The sequence below is a fragment of the Eriocheir sinensis genome, unplaced genomic scaffold, assembly GCF_024679095.1.
Source record: "Eriocheir sinensis breed Jianghai 21 unplaced genomic scaffold, ASM2467909v1 Scaffold49, whole genome shotgun sequence".
Classification (NCBI taxonomy): domain Eukaryota; kingdom Metazoa; phylum Arthropoda; class Malacostraca; order Decapoda; family Varunidae; genus Eriocheir; species Eriocheir sinensis.
The window spans coordinates 932,373-952,811 of record NW_026111820.1 but is presented as its reverse complement, the minus strand read 5'-3'; the positions used below and the strand labels follow the sequence as shown (position 1 = coordinate 952,811).

Below are 20,439 nucleotides of genomic sequence, written 5' to 3'. Positions count from 1 at the left end.
GCCTGACCAGCTGGTTGTGTGCCTGTATTCATGACTTGGAACCTGAGTGGTGTGGGCCAACCTGCTAAGTTACACACACACACATACACACACACACACACCCACCCACCCACCCACCCACCCTCTCTCTCTCTCTCTCTCTCTCTCTCTCTCTCTCTCTCTCTCTCTCTCTCTCTCTCTCTCACCCAAGGGTCACCCACCCCAGTACCACGTCTTCTTCAGGATCAGTCAGCCAAATCACTCATTGCCTACGTAATTAACACAAGCCAGGTTAATACATGCCCAGTAATTCTCCCCAACACCCTCACGCCCCAAGAGTACCCAGGTTCAAGCCATTTCAATGAACTTGAAAAATATATTTCTTTTGGTTTGCTAGAAAACACAAAACACAAACCCTGGAATGTGGCTTTATATCTCCTCTCCCCGCAATGTTTCTGTGGTGCTGTGGGTACTTAAAACTAGTGTGATGGTTCTATGTGCTACTCCTGTGTGGAAGGAGTTAATGGAAGTGGGGTTAAGGCATGAACTTACTTCAATTCGAGGCAGATTGTAAGGGCACTCAGGGATAACACAGCTGTTGGCGGCTTGGCCCCGCCACAGGACAGGGCTCGTCCCGATTGGTCGATTATAATTGCACTTATCTTCCACATGCTTAAAATTAACAAGGTACCTAAATTAAAGCTTAAAATGACTTTCATAGGTCTACTTTATTTATTTATTTATTTATGGCGTGTACATGTGGAATAATGGTGAGGGTATTTATGTTTTCACAGTATGTTGTGGCTGCCTATATTCTGGGAGGCATTTGTTTGCGTTAACGGAGCTACTCTCTTCCTCTTCCTCTTCCTGTGGGCTAAGCTTCATTTGAAAACAAAATTGGAAAATGTTGATTAAATAGAATTTCAAGAGGTAATGGTAAAGGCGGAAAGGTTTATAATTTCGTCTTTCTCCTCTGGCCTTCTCTTATCCCTCCCCTCCTGGGCTCTTACAGATGAATAACCCGGTAACATGTTGCTTAATAGGCATACATATGTCATCTTGACGTTGGTTCATGGTTGTCATGCAACGTCACTCTGCGCCGTCATCTTGACGTTGGTTCATGGTTAAACCATGACAACATCACTCTGCAACGTCGTCTTGACATTGGTTCATGGTCATTCTTGGAATATGACCAGAAGGTGACCAGGAGGTGACGTCATTTTAAGGTCATGTGTTTGCTGGGCAATGATGCTAATGTAATTGCAAAAGTAATCATGATTATGATCTTAATAAAATGTAAGAGTAATTAATTATAATTACTTAAGAAGCTGTAATCAGTTTCAATTACCTCATGTTTGAATTTGAGCTCTCCCTTTATCAATGTACTTTAGACTCTGATATTTAACTTTCGCACTTATCCTCTCGTTTGATCTAGAATGGTTTCGTCAGTTTTGTTAAATAGTGACAAATTCTTGCTTTCTTGAACCTCTTCATAGAATGACCTTCAACACATGTGTCTTGCTATTCCAGAGTTCACTGCATGAATATGATGTAATTCACTACATTGAAAATGAAATTTCCTTCAAACGAGGAAGAGGTGTGAAGTCTCAGCCAGTTATCCTGCTAAGAGAATTGTATGGTGATCAAGATAAAGACTTCAGTAGTGCTGAAAAGTCTCCTCCTCACATCATCTTGACTGTTGAAAATAAAAGCCTGAAGGATGTATATATCACTGGGGATGGATGTACAATTCCATGTGAAACAGGTGATGATGTGTGTGATGCAGTAATCTTATTGCTTGGGACATATTACATATTTGACTTAGGGTATCCAAGGATTTATTCACAGATTTTAGGATTCCTGCAACAGTATGTGTTAAATGAACCATACACTTTGGAGAAGTCTTCAGGTTATAATCATTTTGTAGCACAGTATGAAAGGTTGTTGAGAGCATAGGAGGATTCACATAATGTAAGTTGCCTCCATCCTCCTTCCTCCCCCTATCCTTCTAAGATAAGAAAGAGATAAGATAATTTATTGGTCACATTGTTCTACATAAATGCATACAAGTGAAATTCTTTATAGCAAAAACAGGCTCCAAAAGTATTCTACATAGATAAGAGTATAGCACATAAAAAACATAAAAGCATATTTTTTTTTAAAGGTATTAAAATTATTTTTGTGGATAAAAATGGTTAAAGAGCACTATACTGCTTGGGACAAAAGATTTTCTGTAGCGATCTGTTTTAATCAATGGCAGTGCCAGCCTTCGTCCTGATCTTAAAAAGTTATAACAGTTATTAAGAGGGTGAGTTTGATCCTGCATTATTTTTCCTACTTGTTTTATTGCTGCCTCTTGATATAGAATATCTGTGAATGTTACTGATGCCCCTAACTTTTTAGCTTTTTTAACTATTTTGTTCAGTTTATTTTTGTCTGCTAAAGTTAGCCTTTTGTACCAAGTAGAGATAGAAAAAATCAAAATTGACTCAAGGGTAGATCTATAAAATAAGTTGATTATTTTCTTGTTTACCTGAACGGAACGTTATTTAAAATTCTAATGAAGTAAAGTCTCTCTCTCTCTCTCTCTCTCTCTCTTCTTTGCAAATTTCATATAAATGTTTATTTTAGCACTAATGTGAGTGAGTAAATATCCACATTAGGTTATCTTAAAACATATTTTGTATTAACTAAAGCAATTTTTCAGTAAATTATTAATGACTACAATTACATCATTGTCACAATTTTACTTATTAATGAGTAAAATCTTGACAGTGATGTAATTGCAATCAAAAATAATTTGTTGAAACAATGCTGATGTTTAATGCAAAACAAATGTTTTAAGATAAACTACTGTGTGTTTTTACTTAAACACATTAACACTTCTAAAACACCTAAAGGTGTTTTAGAAGTGTAACAAACCCATAAACAGCTTTTTGCGTTTTTGAATAAACGGTATTAAACACCATGTGTTTATAATGGAACACCTATGTTTATGAAACCATCCTGTTTTTAGTAAAACATGGTTGTTTATATAAATACGCGTATTTGTGTTTTAGAAGTGTAACAGCGGAAAACATGTTATCGCGTTTTCCCAAAAACATTTATTTTTACAGTGTAGGAGCAGTGATTGGTTGGCTTTTTTTTCATTATTGTTTTCTTTCTTTTGCCCCTAAGCTGTTTCCTTTATTGTAAAAAAAAAAGTAGTAGTAGTAGATGGGATGGCTGAGAGAGAGGGAGAGGAAGGGAAGTAGATTTGGACAAGCTATGGGATGGAAGTGATAACATTGCTGGAGTGATGTCGCTCTACAATAAGATTTAGAATATGTCATGATGCCTTACCTTCAATACAACCCTCTGTACTTCACCACTAGAGTTCAGTCCAGCACAAGCCGCCCGTGTTCCATCACTAAGGCTGTGTGTGTGTGTGTGTGTGTGTGTGTGTGTGTGTGTGTGTGTGTGTGTGTGTAGTAGAGGCATGCTAACTTCTGAGGACTTCCTAGACCACAACGAAATCATAACTTTAGTGGTGAGGTGCACAGAGTTTTGGTGGCTTGGCTTGTTGTTCTGGAGGCAGTGGATTGTGACATGCTGTAGAGTTGTTATTTAAAACCCAACCCCTTCCTCTGTCATCCCCTTTCCTGCTCTTGCTGCCCCCCACACTCCCTACCCAACCTCCACTCTTCGATACTACTTTCTACTACTATAGTCAATCCAGGAGGAACTGGCAGATGGGGGGTGAGAGGTGTGGGTCAGCCCCGTCCCGCACCTTGCCACACACTCTCAACACTTCTCGCTTCCTCTCATATGCCAGCTATTTACTACCTTTAAATGAATTTAATTGAATAATTGGATAATCCAATAAGGTCATATAGCGTTGATTGTTTCGTTTTTAAGATAATAACAAATATTTTGTATAAATACCACGACGCTTGACAAGGTTGTATTCCAACGTTGTCATTCTACACATCCAGAGCCCAGGTCACTTCTCTCAAGGTCATGGAAGGGTCAGCTGGTAGGCCCATGGGTGGCCCGCTCCCGCCTCTCCCCTCCCTCCCTCTCCCTGCCTCTCCACGTCCTTGGCTGCACAGCCGCGAGAAAGAACTCGTTTACAATGTAAACAAGTACTTTTTAGACGAAAAAACAACAGAGGATTAATCATACCACTCACAAGAGTAACTGCAAGAACAGCAAGAGCCACTAATGTTAGTGAAAGAACTGTTGAAAGAGTCTGCGCCAAACTGGATCATGAGTGCACGACAAACAGCCTGTATTCTCGTCCCCGAAGAAGAGAGAGAGAGAGAGAGAGAGAGAGAGAGAGAGAGAGAGAGAGAGAGAGAGAGAGAGAGAGAGAGAGAGGAGAGGAAGAGAAGAGAAGAGAAGAGAAGAGGAAAGAAGAGAAGAGAAGAGAAGAGGAGAGAAGAGAAGAGAAGAGAAGAGAAGAGAAGAGAGAGAGAGAGAAGAGAAGAGAAGAGAAGAGAAGAGAAGAGGAGAGAGAGAGAGAGAGAGAGAGGAGGAGGAGGAGGAGGAGGAGGAGGAAATGAAGGGAGGGTAATGGTGGTCCACTTAACACCTTGACTCTAATCCCACAATTGGAGACAAGAGATGTGGCAGCGTGGTACGGGAGGAGAGACCCCCGCAGAAACCCCCCAATCCACCAGTTCCTCATGGATTCACTATACTACTACTACTACTACTACTACTACTGCCCAAGCTCTCTCTCTCACACTCCCTGCCCAGTTCCCTCTCTCTCCCTCCCCTCTTCCCTCTCTCCCTGCCCAGTTCCCTCTCTCCCTTCCCACTTCCCTCTCTCTCCTCCTTCCTCCCTCTCTCCCTCCCCACTTCACTCCCTCCCTCCCTACTTTCCATTTTATCTCCCCACTTCCTTCTTTCCTTCCCCATCTCCCTCTCTCCCTCCCCACTTCCATCTCTCTCCCTCCCTTCCTCTCTCCCTCCCCACTTTCTTCTCTCTCCCTCCCCACTTCCCTCTCTTTCCCCACTTTCTTTTCTCTCCCTCACCTCTCTCCCTCTCCACTTCCCTCTCCCTCTCCACTTCCCTCTCTCCCTCTCCGCTGGATTATGTTTATCCATTAACTTTTTCCTTAACAGTGACTCATCGATGATTACCAGAAAGTTAGAGGTGTAAATGCTCACTTATTCTGCCGCGAGAAACACTCACAAAAGAAAAGAATGATGTCGCCGGGCTCAGGTGTTCTCTGCTCTGTGGTTTTAAATGGTGTACATACCTAGTTGTATTTACTTAGTTGTGATATACATGATACACATGGGGTCCTGTCTCCAAATCTCAGTTTATCAAGTTTAGCTTAACCCGTCCGCTGTGATGGTCATGGATTTGGCCTTCACTGGTAGCCTGGTAACATATAGTCCCAGGTCTTTCTCTGCCTCTGTGGTGGATAGTGGAGTGTTTCTCATGTGGTATTGGTGTGCTGGATATCCCTTCACTGGTAGCCTGGTAACATATAGTCCCAGGTCTTTCTTTGCCTCTGTGGTGGATAGTGGAGTGTCTCCCATGTGGTATATTGGTGTGCTGGATATCCCCTCCCAAGGTGCAGGACTTTACATTTTTCTTCATTGCATTGTAGCAGCCACATTTTGCTCCACTCCTGTAGCTTGGTGATGTCTTCTTGTAGGAATTCGCAGTCAAGGAGTTAAGGATAAATTGGAGCAGAGGAGACATGTAGACAGGACAGTATGAGCACCACTATTCCTGCACAGTGTAGCTTGATCAGCAGAACAAGGCCAGTCAGCACAGTGTTGATTTCAGTCCACCTTTTCAACAGGAGTGTGGAGTACCAGGGTGACTAGGAGCACAGACTGACCAAGGATGGCAGTGGTGTGGGTGGTGGTGGTGGTGGCCAACCCCTCCATCATCCCCTCCGCCTCCTGACTAACCTGCCGCTCGCCCCTCAAGGCATCACTGACCCCACACACGCAGCAGCCAAAAGGAGCAGGCCGGACAGAATCCCCGAGACTCTCCTACTTTGACGGCTGTGATGCGGTGAGAGTCCTGGGTTGTGTCTGTGGGTGTTTCCATGGGTGGTGTTATGAGCCCAGTAATAGCTTTGGCTCTGGTAGAGGTTGTTGTGTTTGTACTTCCATGGGTAGTGTTATGAGCCCAGTAATAGTGTGACAAGGCTTTGGTAGAGGTTGTTGTGTTTGTACTTCCATGGGTAGTGTTATGAGCCTTGTGATAGACTGACAAGACTATCATAGAGGTCGTTGTGGGTACTTCCATGGGTAGTGTTATGAGCCTAGTGATAGTTTGACAAGGCTTCTTCTGTACCATGAACATGAAAAACACCCACAAGGATCAGGTACAGGAGGCCGTGCCCCTAACACATGATGCCTCCCAAAGGAGCTGGCGGTGGCTGAGTGCTTAGCGTGGACGATGCGGGTTCGAATCCGCTTCTACCACCTGGGATTTTCCAGTCACCGCCGAGTGGCCTACGCATACCCACATGTTGTCCTGAAGACCACCCATCAACCCGGACTCTAGAGGAACTGTCCAAGTGAGTCAAGTATGAGCTCCGGGGGGCAGCATGAGCCAAGAACAGATGGCGCCACTATAAACACTTGCCTGCACCACGCCCCCCCAAAAAAGCCCACCGGTGCTATAGGTCAGGACGTAAAAAAAGGGAAAAATGGGTTGTGTGCTAAATCAAAATGAACAACTGTCAAGGTAGAGGAGATGAGGAGCAGAAAACCCACTCCTAAGAATTAAATTGTGGTGTGAAAATGAACGGCTGTCGAGATGGAGAGAACAGAAAAGCCTCCTTGTTGGTTAGTCAGTCAGTGGCTGGAGCACGCCAACACCAAAGCCGCAGAGTAGGAGAGTGTGACCACCCTCATCACAGGCTGTTACCTAAAGACCAACGCAAGGTTTAAGTTCAACATTATAAGGAGGTTTTTAAAATGAAATGCACAAAATGGAGGCTACAGTACAGGGGAGAGAGTGAGGGTCAGGGAAGAAGGGACAGAGGGAGGGAGGACGGGAAGAATTTGTGGGGGGGAGAGGAAGCCCAGTCTCAAGACCATCTAATTGTACAGCTGTTGGGGAATTGATGTGTTCCAATCTGGCAGACCAGTTTTAACCCCTTGACTATGAACTTCCTACCAGAAGACCTCACCAAGCTACAGGAATGGAACAAAAAGTGGCTGCTACAATTCAGTGAAGAAAAATGTAAAGTCCTGCACCTTGGGAGGGGATATGCAGCACACCAATACCACATGGGAAACACCCCACTATCCACCACAGAGCCAGAGAAAGACCTGGGACTATATGTTACCAGGCTACCAGGGAAGGCCAAATCCGTGTCAATCGCAGCGGACAGGTTAAGGACAACATCTTGCACCCAGAGCCACAGAATAAGAGAGCACATACCAAAGGAACTGATGCTAAATGGATATCATGGTAAATCAAGGTTATTTTAATGTTATTTCAATGGTATTTACTGGGTATGAACTGTTGGGAGGGAAGAGAAGCACTGATTAATAGATATACATTTACTGACATGCAGAAACAAGGAAAATTGAGGATATGGTGCTATGGACAAAGAAATGTGGGAATGTTGAAGCAAGGGATTGATGAGGACAAGAACCTGACCCTTAGTGCATGCTGCTCACCCCACCCTGGCCCTATCCCACCCTGGCCCAGCCCCGCCCTGCCCCCGCCCTGCCCTGGCCCCTCCCCACACTGGCCCTGCCCCAAACTGGCCTCGCCCCATGTTGGCCTTTCCCCACCCTGGCCCCGCCCCATGTTGACCCTTCCCCACCCTGGCCCCGCCCCACACTTTTACTCACCCACACTTCTGCTCCTAACTGTTTCCATGTTCTCCAGTGACCAAGTGGTGTGTTGGTGCCTACCTCTGGCTGGCCGGCTGTTATGATAGAATTATGAAGAGCAAGCAGACAGCGCTGAAAGAACGGGGACTTCTTCTTCTTCCACAAAAAACTGCCGATGAGAGAGTGAAGCGATGAATAACAGGGCACTGAATAATAGGTAGCCACGCCCTGTAGATTTTGTGTGACATTTATAAGAAGAACATAAGAGCATAAGAACATAGGGAGACTGCAAGAGGCTGAATGGCCTACACAGGGCAGCTCCAGATTCCCCCCCACTGCCACCTGTCATCCTCGTCCATGTAGCTATCAAGTCTACTCATAAAACAAGCTGTCATCCCTGCACTCACTAGTATGTGATTGCTAAGTCTATTCCATTCCCCCACCACCCTATTACTAAACCAAGGCCTGCCTATTTCCCTCCTAAGTCTATACTTTTCTAATTTAAATCCATTCTATCCTATTCTATCCTAGTGTGGGTTGCCTGCTGCCAGCACGTCATCTGGGAGACACACTCGGGCGACAGTGTAAGCAGCAAGCCTTCCATTTAGTGAGCCTGTGTTACAAAATCAGCTTAACCTTTAGATGGCTACAGGAACAAAGAAGATGCCATAAAAATTGCATTGGTGTGAAGATCAAACCCCAGGATCACATTAGACTTTCTGTTCAGTATTCAGCCAGTCAGTTTTGTGAGGCAGAAATAAAACAACACTTGATTGCGATTGAGTCTATATATAAACAATAGTTAAAACACCCCTTATGTGGTGTAACTATACTTGTGCTGCGGTCCTAAGGTCGGCAGTGACTATATATAGACCATTCATTTTGGGGAGCTTTTCTTCTAATACTGCCGCCATCTGAGTTAATCTCCATGATAAACCCACGGATCATTTTTTTTATAGTACAAACATTCCTATCATTTCTAAAAACAACTTCCAGTGCAGTAAACAATACCTTTTGCCTCTACAGTCATGCCTTGGTTTATGAGTCTAATTCGTTCTGGAATTTTGCTCGCAAATCAAAACACTTGTAAGCCAAAACGAATTTCCCATTGAAACTAATGTGAATCCCATTAATGTGTCCCATATCCCCAAAAATATGAACATAAAAATCATTTTACATGTTATTTTGTACAGAATGAAGATAATTTTACAAACAACTAGCAATGATAATTAATATTTTTTTATAATATAGTATAATAATATAGCATAATATCTAAATAATATAGTGCTGAAAACACAAAGATCGCACACTGGAACACAAACGTACGCGGACAGGAGCGCGGTGCTACCCTTGAGAGTGTGCAAAGTGGACGAAGGCGGTGTCACACTGGGCGTTTTCCTCCAGCCCTTGGAGCAAGAAGCAACCGTGGTTGCCTGTACGGTCAACCGGGAGTGAGTTGTTGGTTTGGGTAAATACTCCTGTCCTCCCGTCTCTGAAGCCATGATCGTACCCACAACGGCTTCTTCCTTCCAATAAACTATAGCAACAAGCTTATAGTTTGAGTGGCAGCAGCACAAGCCACAACAGCTCTTACTTTTGCAAACGGTGCCGTGAAGAGTGGACCGAGAGGAGGAGGACCTAAGAAGCGATACAAATTGTTACAGGTCCAAAGAAGATGTGAATACAGGGCGACTGGTTTGTTTACGTTGTGGATATGGGCAGCCGATCTTGGTCGTGTGTGACGCACGTCATCTGGTAATCAAGAATTACCCCCCTTCCTTGAGACTGTTTTCCATCCCCCCAGTGATCCACCAGAGCGCTCTTTCTTGTCCATATAACTAGATGAACCAACACAATTTCTCATTTTGTCACTCATCAAGGACAACACGCATTGGTTTAGTCACAGTTATGAGATCTCCAGTTCATTAGGAACCTTTCTCTAGCTACTTTGCGTCACTGCACGAGACGGAATTTTTCAAGACGTCCTTTTCTCAACAAAATACCGACCGATGGCATCGCTTCACTTTCTTGTTTCTAATGATGACGATGATGTTTTCATACCTACAGTGATGCTCTCAAATGGTCTGTGGTGCAGCAGTAACACAACAGTAACATCGTGAATCTGTATGCACTCCCACCTGGCAGGGTTACCCGTAAGAATCTCAGGAAATGGTCATCGCCTTTGGCCTAAGGAGGTGCGGCGCGGTGTGTTTACCTGTGTCGCCAGCCCCGCCGCAGCTTGTGCCACACCCCCGATTCTTGCCAAGAATTGGGGGGATTTCTTGAAAATCTGACACACGAGAACAAGAAACGCAAGGATTTCTCAAGATTTGGGTAATTCTTGCTCGTGTTGGGGTATTTCTTGATCGCCAGATAACGGCTTAAAGCTGTAGCTGCCTGTTGCGCCTACCACCAACACGGCTGGAGGAAAAAGGCCAAGTGTGATACCAGCTTGAGACCCTATTCCCATTGTTTTCCTCTCTGAGCGCTCTTGTCTTGCTGCGAGCAACGGGAACCACGCTCACGTCTCGACTTGTATGAACAGGATGCTCGTACGCCAAGTCACCGCTCGTAAACCAAGACATTTTTTGTGATTTTCTTTTGCTCATAAATCAAAACGCTCATAAAGTAAGGCACTCGTAAACCAAGGTGTGACTGTATTTGGTAGTTCCTCGCTCCTCTTGTCATCATTATCTTAGAGATGAATCATATTTGCCGGCACTGAAGATGTCCTTTCTTTCTTAAAATAAGACTTGAAAAATTATCATGCTGTGCACCATTACAAGCTTGTCATGCTGGTGGTGAGGCTGAGCGCGATTTTGCATCCCACTGGATAGGCTGAAGGCGCAGTGCAGGGGTGTGGTGGTGCCCTCAGAGTGGATTCTGTCCGGGCAGGCGGTGCACCCCAGGCCACACCCCAAGAACGTCAGGTGAGTAGCAGGGACACACACACACACACACACACACACACACACACACACACACACACACACACACATTGTTAAGTGGGAGTGACAATCTAACCATGATGGGGTTTTCAATTGCAAAGAGGCATGTTGGGAGGAGTGGACATCAGAGGAAGGTGAAACTCTATGAAACTCTTTATTATACCTGCATGGGGAAATAGCTGCTGAGGATAGGCAATGGACAACACTCTTATGCAATGGATCAAGGAGAACACACACACACACACACACACACACACACACACACACACACACACACACAGACACAGACACACACAGACACACACACACACACACACACACACACACACACACACACACACACACAGACACAGACACACACACACACACACACACACACACACACACACACACACACACACACACACACACACACACACACACACACACACACACACACACACACACTCCTCCTCTTCCTCCTCCTCCTAAGGCAAACAAGCAAAAATCTTCAGTTTCCTCCCAAGTGGATGTACCGTCAGGTGTGATCCAACAGGACGAATTGGGTGTGGCAATGAAGAAAATACTATACGTTATTGAGCATCAAGATGTTGGATTTCTCAAATTTGACATCTCTAGGAAAGTGACTATATCAGATGCATTGCAGACAGAAATTTTAATGAGAGGCTCAAGTTTTTTCCAGTATATGTCCGGGGCGTTTGCAGTTAAAAACAAGCGGTCAATGACTACAGCATGGTTCAAAAACACCTTGTTAACGACTTTTAAGCGTCATTTTTAACGTGGTTAATGTAACGTGTTATGTTTAAGTTTAAGGCGCGAACTGCTGTCTCACGTCAGGTCCGGTGCACCGTTGCCTGCGTTTTCCAGTTGACTGAAGTGGTTGAGACAACACAATAGCCTTTTAGTTAAGTGATGTGTGGCCGAGCGGTAGCCGTTATAAGTTCACTTTAGTTCACTTTAGTTTTCTCTCTCAGGTTAATACAAATACCAAATGTATTTTAACTATATTAACAGTTGTACTACATAAGGTTTATTTACGTGAGCGAGACGCACGAAATCAGAGACAGCCACACCGCTGCAGGGCGCGGGGCGGCAGAGCACCGCTCGCCTGCCCTTCACCCGTCTTCTCTCCCTTCTCCGCGTTGTTCGCCCGTTTTATTTGTTTGTAGTTCGTCCGGAAGGGTGTGGGTTCCGGTTGATGACGGCTGATGAAAGTCATCACTTGCTAATCCTAGTGTCAGTTCATCACAGCTTCCCACGGCCAAAAGCACGACGTGTTGTTAGACATCCTGTTGTGCGACACCGACCGGGTGTCGCCACACGTACAGTCATACATACACATGTACATTATAATATACACATTACATCGCTCGGTTGTCTAAAAGTCGCGACCTCGCGACTCACCCGACCTTTAAAAGCAGTGTACCTACCCATGTTACAGTCGCACAATGTGTACTAGTTAAACGAGGTCCTGTTATTGCATTAAAAAATATATATATACAAGTCAGAGCCCGCCTAACGATACAGCATCGGGAAATGCCAATGATAATTAAAAATAATCATGGAAGTAACAAGAAATGGGCAAAGTACATACAGGGCGAGGTAAACTTGGCAAGAGTCGTGGACATGGAAGCTCAGTAGTATTCCGAGAAAACAAAATAATAGCTCGAAAAATTATTTACATGATACATCCTAGTAAAATTAAATTGACTAAACTGTCATTAGGATACATGGTAATGGAGCTGCTTGGAATAATAAAAAGAAAAAGGAACAATCCTTGAAGAAGATCTGCTACAAACTGAACCTTCGAGTCACACCTGGACACAAAACTGTCGCAGAGAAACACTCATCCGTTGCGTGACAATTAATTGCCAGTGTCGTTACCCTCGGCACGCCTTCGAGACGGGTGGGGTTTACAACAATAGATAAGGTTGTGTGAAAAGAGGTAATGTTATCCGTAGAGTCTCCTAATAGTTACAATGTGATAACAAGGACAAGTCTGGAGAACCTTAGAAGCATCGGCAGTCAGCACCACTAACTCCTAATACTCCGTTTTGCAGGTCTACAGTACTATAAAAGAAAATCCTGTCACTAAGTTGTGAAATCACTGTTGTAACAAATCTCACTGAAATATACAATTCCAGCATAATTGATTAAAGTAATTCCAGCATTAATAAACATAAAATGAAAAAGACAAATTTCCACCTATCCCTCGATCGTAACGAACGTGGATGACTGACATCTGTGACGCCAAAAATAATTCCCGTAACGGGTAACAGTGGTATGTCAAGTAAGGGTAAGTAAGACTTGTCTGCTTACTTCCAAAGCTTACAGATATTCACATGCTGGTTACGATAAAAGTTAGGGACAGCATCTGCTCAAGTTAAGTTAAGTCTGTCAGTGTAGAGAAAAAGTATGTTTTAAGCAGAAGCACATGAGGTTCAAGGTTAAATTGTGCATATCCCTATGTTAGTCTACACCCTCGGTTATTACGGGTCCAATTAAATTAAGAAGACTGACTGCCTTGCATCAACTCAGCAATAAAAGAAAATAGTGGGTTAGAGTGAAAAGTATTACTCAAGCACTCCCCTTCTCGCATGAAAAAGATGCAGGCAAAAGCTTAGGAACCAAACATAAATTAGTAGATGCGAGGATGCAGGTTATAGTCGTGTGGTGGAAAGATACACAAAGCAGCGTCAGGCTGAACCTCAAGCCGGCGCTAGTCTTTGGAGACGATCAATCTGCACCATTCTGTGCAAAAAAAAAAATCGTAAAGCTCAAATTTCCAACCACCTATTTATCTGATTATGTCTGCCTAAACCACGGGTAAAAGAACACACCAAGGAATTTTTGATTACCGCTGGTGACACCCAAAAAGGTTTAGGTCAGAGGGTCGCGAAGGCCCCCCTCCCCGACGAACGTGTCGACGGGAAACGAAGCTTCAAAAAGGAACCAAAATTACTTTAAATGCCATAAAAGTTGGCTGATAAAACCGTGTAGGTTGCCAGTGGGGCTGTAGTCAAGGGGTACTGCACTCCTTCGAAGAGGAACTTTAAGGACAATCATGTACATAAGGAACTGTAGTAATAATCTAGCATTAGCTACAGAAATGGTTTCTCCATCTGTCTAGTTTTCCTGTTTAAAACACGAGATCAAATCAGTAGATAGCCTATAGGCGTCCACTGGCCTATTAAAAAGGCCACTCATTTGCACAGTGTCCACAGCAAAATATACACCCTTTATGAGGCTGTGTTGCCCATCTTCCCCAAATGTTTAAAGAAAAAGTGACCGAAACGCATCATAATCCTTCCGTCCTGTGAACGCGCTCCTGTTTATGAGGGCCGTCGTTCCCGTTCCCGGGATTGACCTTCGAGCGGCTGAGAGATATTTTATCTCCCGGATTTGACACGAATGAAATGTCCATGACAATCTCACTTTGAAACAAGAAGTCCCTGGCGGAACAATCTGCCTCCCTTGCTACCCTGCGAAAGGCATAACTGCTGTTGCTGTTAGCGGGTGATTAGGGGCAGAAGCCATTGTGGGATTAGTAAGGTAAGTAAAGACCTCCTGGTTGCACATGCAGCGTAGGAGGAGCAAGCACCCTTTGAAAACTGCTACACTCCTTACATGAAAACAGTTACCGTTATCCTTGACGGCAGTGTTCTTTCTCTCAATCCACCCCTCATAGTCCTCGGGTCAGGTTTCTCTGCCATTAAAAAGAGTTACTAGTAAAATGAGGAGTAAAATGGTAAAAGAGAAAAAAATATTGCTGCAAAAATAAGTAAAGTAATAATCATTCACCGCTAAGTATGTGCTCATTCCTCCCCGATGCTTTTAAAATGCATAATAAAAGAGGAAAAAGAATAATGAGTGAGGCTTAGCAAGACAAAACGTCTCCACTGTGCAATAAAATACACAAAAGAAAGGAGAAAAGAAAATGAATGATTATACATAAAATGCGTAACAATGTTACTCAAGAAAAATATTAAACAACCACACGCCAGAAAAATCAACAGCTGAAAAATCTAATAGATTAGATACGGCCCCACACGCCTAAACACGTGAACATAATAATAGTAATTCACCTGAAATAATGTTACAAGTGGTGTAATTACTGAAACCGTATCAATGAGTGTCAGCTATAATGTGTTAAAAACCTCAAAGACAGCAACTCGATGCCCCACTACTCAGCACGCTCGCGTCCTTCGCCTCGCCGGTGGCAAGGGCAGGACTGCAGGGGTGGCAGGGTCTGCCGTCCCCCGTCTGGTAGCGGTGGTGGGAGGGGCGGCGGGCAGACAATATACGCCCACCAGTCACCCTCAAAGGTCCGAGTTGCCTGGCGAAGATAAGTGCGCACCTACGACGAGTTGTGTCGTAGGAAGAAACAAATGCCTGGACACCTCCAAGGAAACTTGTTTGTGTGGAGGTGCGAGGCTGGGCGCGCGGGCTGTGTGGAGGTGCGGGGCGGGGCGGGGTGTGCTCTCGGGTGCGGCTGTGTGCTGACTCGACTCACTGGGGCAGGAAAAGCCGCGCGCTGAGGTCAGCGTTTGCTGGCTGTGTCCGATACCGTTCACTGCCCCCACACACTTTCACTGAAGCTAAATTTGAGAGAGAGATATAACAATTCGGAGTAGTTCGTAACCACGCTGCACATCATTGATGTTAACGACTTTTAAGCGTCATTTTTAACGTGGTTAATGTAACGTGTTATGTTTAAGTTTAAGGCGCGAACTGCTGTCTCACGTCAGGTCCGATGCACCGTTGCCTGCGTTCTCCAGTTGACTGAAGTGGTTGAGACAACACAATAGCCTTTTAGTTAAGTGATGTGTGGCCGTGTGGTAGCCGTTATAAGTTCACTTTAGCTCACTTTAGTTCTCTCTCTTAGGTTAATACAAATACCAAATGTATTTTAACTATATTAACAGTTGTACTACATAAGGTTTACAGTTTACGTGAGCGAGACGCACGAAATCAGAGACAGCCACACCGCTGCAGGGCGCGGGGCGGCAGAGCACCGCTCGCCTGCCCGTCACCCGTCTTCTCTCCCTTCTCCGCGTTGTTCGCCCGTTTTATTTGCTTGTAGCTCGTCCGGAAGGGTGTGGGTTCCGGTTGATGACGGCTGATGAAAGTCATCATTTGCTGATCCTAGTGTCAGTTCATCACAGCTTCCCACGGCCAAAAGCACGACGTGTTGTTAGACATCCTGTTGTGCGACACCGACCGGGTGTCGCCACACGTACAGTCAAACATACACATGTACATTATAATATACACGTTACATCCTTGGCAAAGGAAAAGGAGAAGTGCTTTGGTCTTGGTTAGTCTATTCAGCTGTCTAAAGTGCAGTGTTTTGCTTCTCGTGCCTACTGTTTCCCTCGACAGAGACTGCCAGCCACTGTTCTTCACTAGAGCTAGAGGGAGATTTTAGCAGCTGGAAAAAGCCAGAAAAAATCATTGCACATGAAAATAGTCAGAGACATTGTGATTCTTTCACAAGATGGAAAGAAATGGAAAGGTGCCTTGTTGAAAGGGAAGGACTAATTGACAAACAGCTTCAAGGGCAAATTGCCACAGAGAAGGAATAGTGGCGACAAACCCTCAAGATAATTCTGCCCTGTATTAGATATCTGTCCAAACAAAATTTAGCACTGAGAGGTCACAGAGAGAATATAACCTGCACTGAAACAGATGAAAATAATATTGGAAATTTCAGAGGCCTTTTAAAACTAATTGCAGAGTTTGATCCTGTCATGAAAAAACATCTGGACTATGTCTGTCAAAATCCAAGGTCCCCTTCATATTTGTCTGCTGAAGTCCAAAATGAATTCATCCAGATTATTGCATCTACTGCTGGAAGCACTTTACTGAGTGACATCCGTAGAGCTGAGCACTACGGTATAATGCTTGATTCAACTCCAGATGCTGCACACAGGGAACAAATGTCAGAGATCATAAGATATGTAGAGATAAACTATGAAGAAAAAACAGTTTGTGTGAAAGAAAGTTTCCTTGGATTTATTCAAGTACACCAAAAGGATGCAGCAAGTACTGTAAATGTAACAATGCAGCAGCTGGAGAAAGATCACTTGCCTTTTGAAGACTCTCGTTCTCAGTGTCATGACTATGCTGCTGTCATGTCTGGACACAAATAAGGAGTACAACAAAGACTTGTTACAGTGAACCCTAAAGCAATATATGTGAACTGTGACAACCACTCATTAAATTTGGCTGGGGTTCATTCCGCTAGTCATGAGGTGGTGATGGTCACATTTTCTGGAACTGTGCAGGCAGTGTATGTTTTCTTTTCAAGGTCGACCTATCGATGGGAGACACTGAAGAAGAATTTGCCTATATCTGTGAAAGCTGAATCTGAAACACGCTGATGCAGCTGATGCAGTTCGACCCATACATGAAAATGTGGGGGATTTGGTCCAATTTTTAGAGACCATCGGAAGTGATTTGAAGGAGACAACAGATACCAGAAGTGAAGCAACACAGCTGTTGAGCAGAATTTTGACATTTGATTTCTTTGCTGCACTAAGTTTCTGGAACATTTTACTTACCAAGATTGACAGAGTCCAGAAGCGACTGCAGGATCCAAAAATGAATTTTCATGAGGCAGCACAAGATATCCAGGCGTTGCAAGTTTATTTCCTTGCTAATCGGCAGGAAATCTGCCAGACATCTATCAAAAAAGCAAAGGAGCTCTGTCATGCTTGGGATGTAAGAATTGACAGACGACGTAGAGTGAGGAAAAAATTGCCTGGTGAAACTGGTGATGATGCAGACCTCTCAGCAGAAAATGAGATGCAATGTCTGCTAAAAGGTACTATTGACAGAATGCATAATGAAATGGGCGAACGGTTCATCAGATTGCGTAAATTGGATTCAAAGTTTGGCTTTCTTTTGGATATTAAGGAGTTGCTATCTACAACTAATGAAGCATACATCACAGAAAGGTGCATTGATGTGGCAAGTTTCTGTGACACTGACTTAGATGGCTTGGAACTGTTCAGTGAAATTGTAGATTGCAGAATGCTGCTTAAGACACGAGATGATGTTCTGATCGCTAACACACAGGAATTACTTTGTTTCATTGTACAATATGGGGATGAAAGTGTTTTCCCAAACCTTCGGGTTGGCCTTAGATACTGCTGACCATTGCAGTATTAATTGCTAGTTGTGAGCGATCATTTAGTAAATTGAAACTTATCTTGTCGTACCTTGGAACGTCTATGGGGCAAGAAAGGTCATCGGCTTTAACTCTACTAAGTGTAGAGCAAGAGATTGCAGACAAAATAAACTTTGATGACGTGGTAGATAAATTTTCAGCTGTAAAAGCTAGAAAGATAAATACATTGTGTCGTGCATCAGTACTTGATATCCTTCAATTCATTGTCAACCCTTTTCTTTGGTTTGGTTTTCTCTTATCAATATCTGTCTAATTACCTTTACCCTCTAATAGCTTTATACCGTTTTATTTCCTTGCATATTGTTGACCCTAAGCATCCAGCACTTTAATCTTTTTGTGCTCATTAATTTGCCACATGCTATAACATTCTCTAAAGAAAAGTAAGGTTTATAATTAGTGAACTAATTCATCTTTGTTCTTATCAGATTTCTTTCCAGGCATTATAACTATTCAGTCTTTACCACAAAATACATTTTTTTCTAATATTAACTTCTATACTGGCAACAATTTGTACATTTTCATGATTTTCTTAGCCCCTGTTTTACTAATGTTTATCTCCTATTTTAGTCATATCTGTTTAATTTGCCATTTGTCTTTGGTTATTAAGAGTTACTGGTTGCTGTGATGCCTTACTATAGTCTACATTTTATTTATCTTATCAACATTTTGGAATTTATTTATGAGGGCTTATAATTAAATAATTATATCTATTATTAATAAAATAAACTATTTTAGTTTGCGAATTCGGTTTGTGTTCTATCATTCCAGAATATTATTATGCAAATTAGAATGCTTTGTTTTCAACACAATATATCTGAAATAATAAAGGCCAACATTTCCTGCCAAGATTAATACACTCAAATGAAAAGAGCCCTTCACCCCTTTGGGGGCGCCATAATAGACTTTGCCCCCGGGCGCCAACAACCCCACGACGCCACTGACAGAGCCACAGGGATAGGAGACTTTGGCCACCTCCATTCCCCCCCATTCCTTCCCTCCCTCCCAAGAGTATATAAAGGAAAGGGAGTAAGGGGAAATTAAGGAAGAAAGGGAAGGGAGGAAGGGGACGAAAGAGAGAGAGAAGGTGATTGAAAGGGAAGGGAAGGAAAGGAAGGAAGAGGAAGGGGAAGAGAGAGAAGGGAAGGGAAGGAAGGAAAAGGAGAGAGAGAGAGAGAGAGAGAGAGAGAGAGAGAGAGAGAGAGAGAGAGAGAGAGAGAGAGAGAGAGAGAGAGAGAGAGAGAGAGAGAGAAGTGAGTGAAGGGAGGGGAGAGAGAGAGAGAAGGGAAGAGATGGGGAGGAAGGAAAGGAAGGAAAGAGAGAGTGGCTGAAAAGTGATGGAAAGTAAAGCGAAGGAAATGGAAGAGTAGAAAATAAAGGAGGAAGGAAGAGGTAATGTAAAGAGAGATAAGAGGGGACAAAAAGTGTTGGAATGGGAAGAGGGGGAGGCGTAATCTTTTCCCTCACCAAACCACATTCTCACACCTCGGCACTTTCCAGGTATTTGGAGGAGTACAAGTTGAAGGAACGGTGCGCTGACGGAACCATTGTAGCCGTGCCGTGCTCCCTGCCAGACAACACCAACACCAACACCACTGCAGGGAAAAAGAAGAAAAAGAAATGTGTGGTGTGTGTGTCTCTGGCTGGGAAGGAAGACAGCGATTTGTCACACCAGGAGGAAACACACACTGGCCTTCAGATGGTGGTGTCAGTGAAGGTTCAAGCACAAAGAGGAGAGGTGTGGTGTGTGTCTCAGGCTGGGAAGGTAGACCCAACATTACCACACCAGGAGGAAACACACACTGGCCTTCAGATGGTGGTGTCAGTGAAGGTTCAAGGACAAAGAGGAGGAGAGGTGTGGTGTGTGTGTCTCAGGCTGGGGAGGAAGAGGAAGGAAGTTCACTGGAGAAGCAGGAGGAAGCACTTAATGGCCTCACGAATGGCGGTTCTGGCTCAAATACCGATGTGATTAAACATAGGAAACAAACCCGAAGGAGAGGGAAGAAGTTGAAGGGAGGCGATGAAGTGGCCGTACCTTAGAGGAAGAACAAGGATGGATAGAATATGAAAAAGCACTAGTTACCCCTCACAATGGCAGCGTTGGCTCAAGTACCGATGTGAGGAAGCAGGAAGCAAACCCAAAGGAGAGGGAAGAAGTTGAAGGGAGGCGATGAACTTGCTGTGCCTTAGAGGAAGAACAGGGATGAGTAGAACATGAAAAAAACACTAGTTACCCCTCACAATGGCAGCGTTGGCTCAAGTACTGACGTGATTAAACATAGGAAGCAAACACGAAGGAGAGGGAAAAAGAAGAAGTTGCAGGGAGGTTATGAAGTTGCCGTGCCTTAGAGGAGGAACAAGGATGGATAGAATATGAAAAAAAAACACTAGTTACCCCTCACAATGGCAGTTTTGGCTCAAGTACTGATGTGATGAAGCACAGGAAGCAAACCCAAAAGAGAGGGAAGAAGAAGTTGAAGGGAGGCGATGAAGTGGCCGTACCTTAGAGGAAGAACAGCG

At 43.9% G+C, this 20,439-nt stretch overlaps 1 protein-coding gene and 1 long non-coding RNA gene across 3 annotated transcripts in view; both read left to right on the top strand.

The window, feature by feature from the left end:
• LOC126992562 (uncharacterized) overlaps positions 1-8,209 on the top strand; it is a 36,559-nt gene extending 28,350 nt beyond the window's left edge. For both annotated transcript variants that reach the window (XM_050851378.1, XM_050851379.1), the window contains exon 4: positions 7,838-8,209. In XM_050851378.1, the coding sequence (XP_050707335.1) occupies positions 7,838-7,840 (3 nt within the window). In that variant the 3' untranslated portion in view covers positions 7,841-8,209. The remainder of the gene's footprint in view (positions 1-7,837) is intronic.
• A 2,401-nt stretch (positions 8,210-10,610) lies between these two features.
• Positions 10,611-20,005, top strand: LOC126992561 (uncharacterized). The gene is made up of 2 exons (XR_007746645.1): positions 10,611-10,712; positions 19,420-20,005. It is a non-coding gene; the product is annotated as an uncharacterized LOC126992561 (long non-coding RNA).
• Positions 20,006-20,439: the final 434 nt, after the last annotated feature.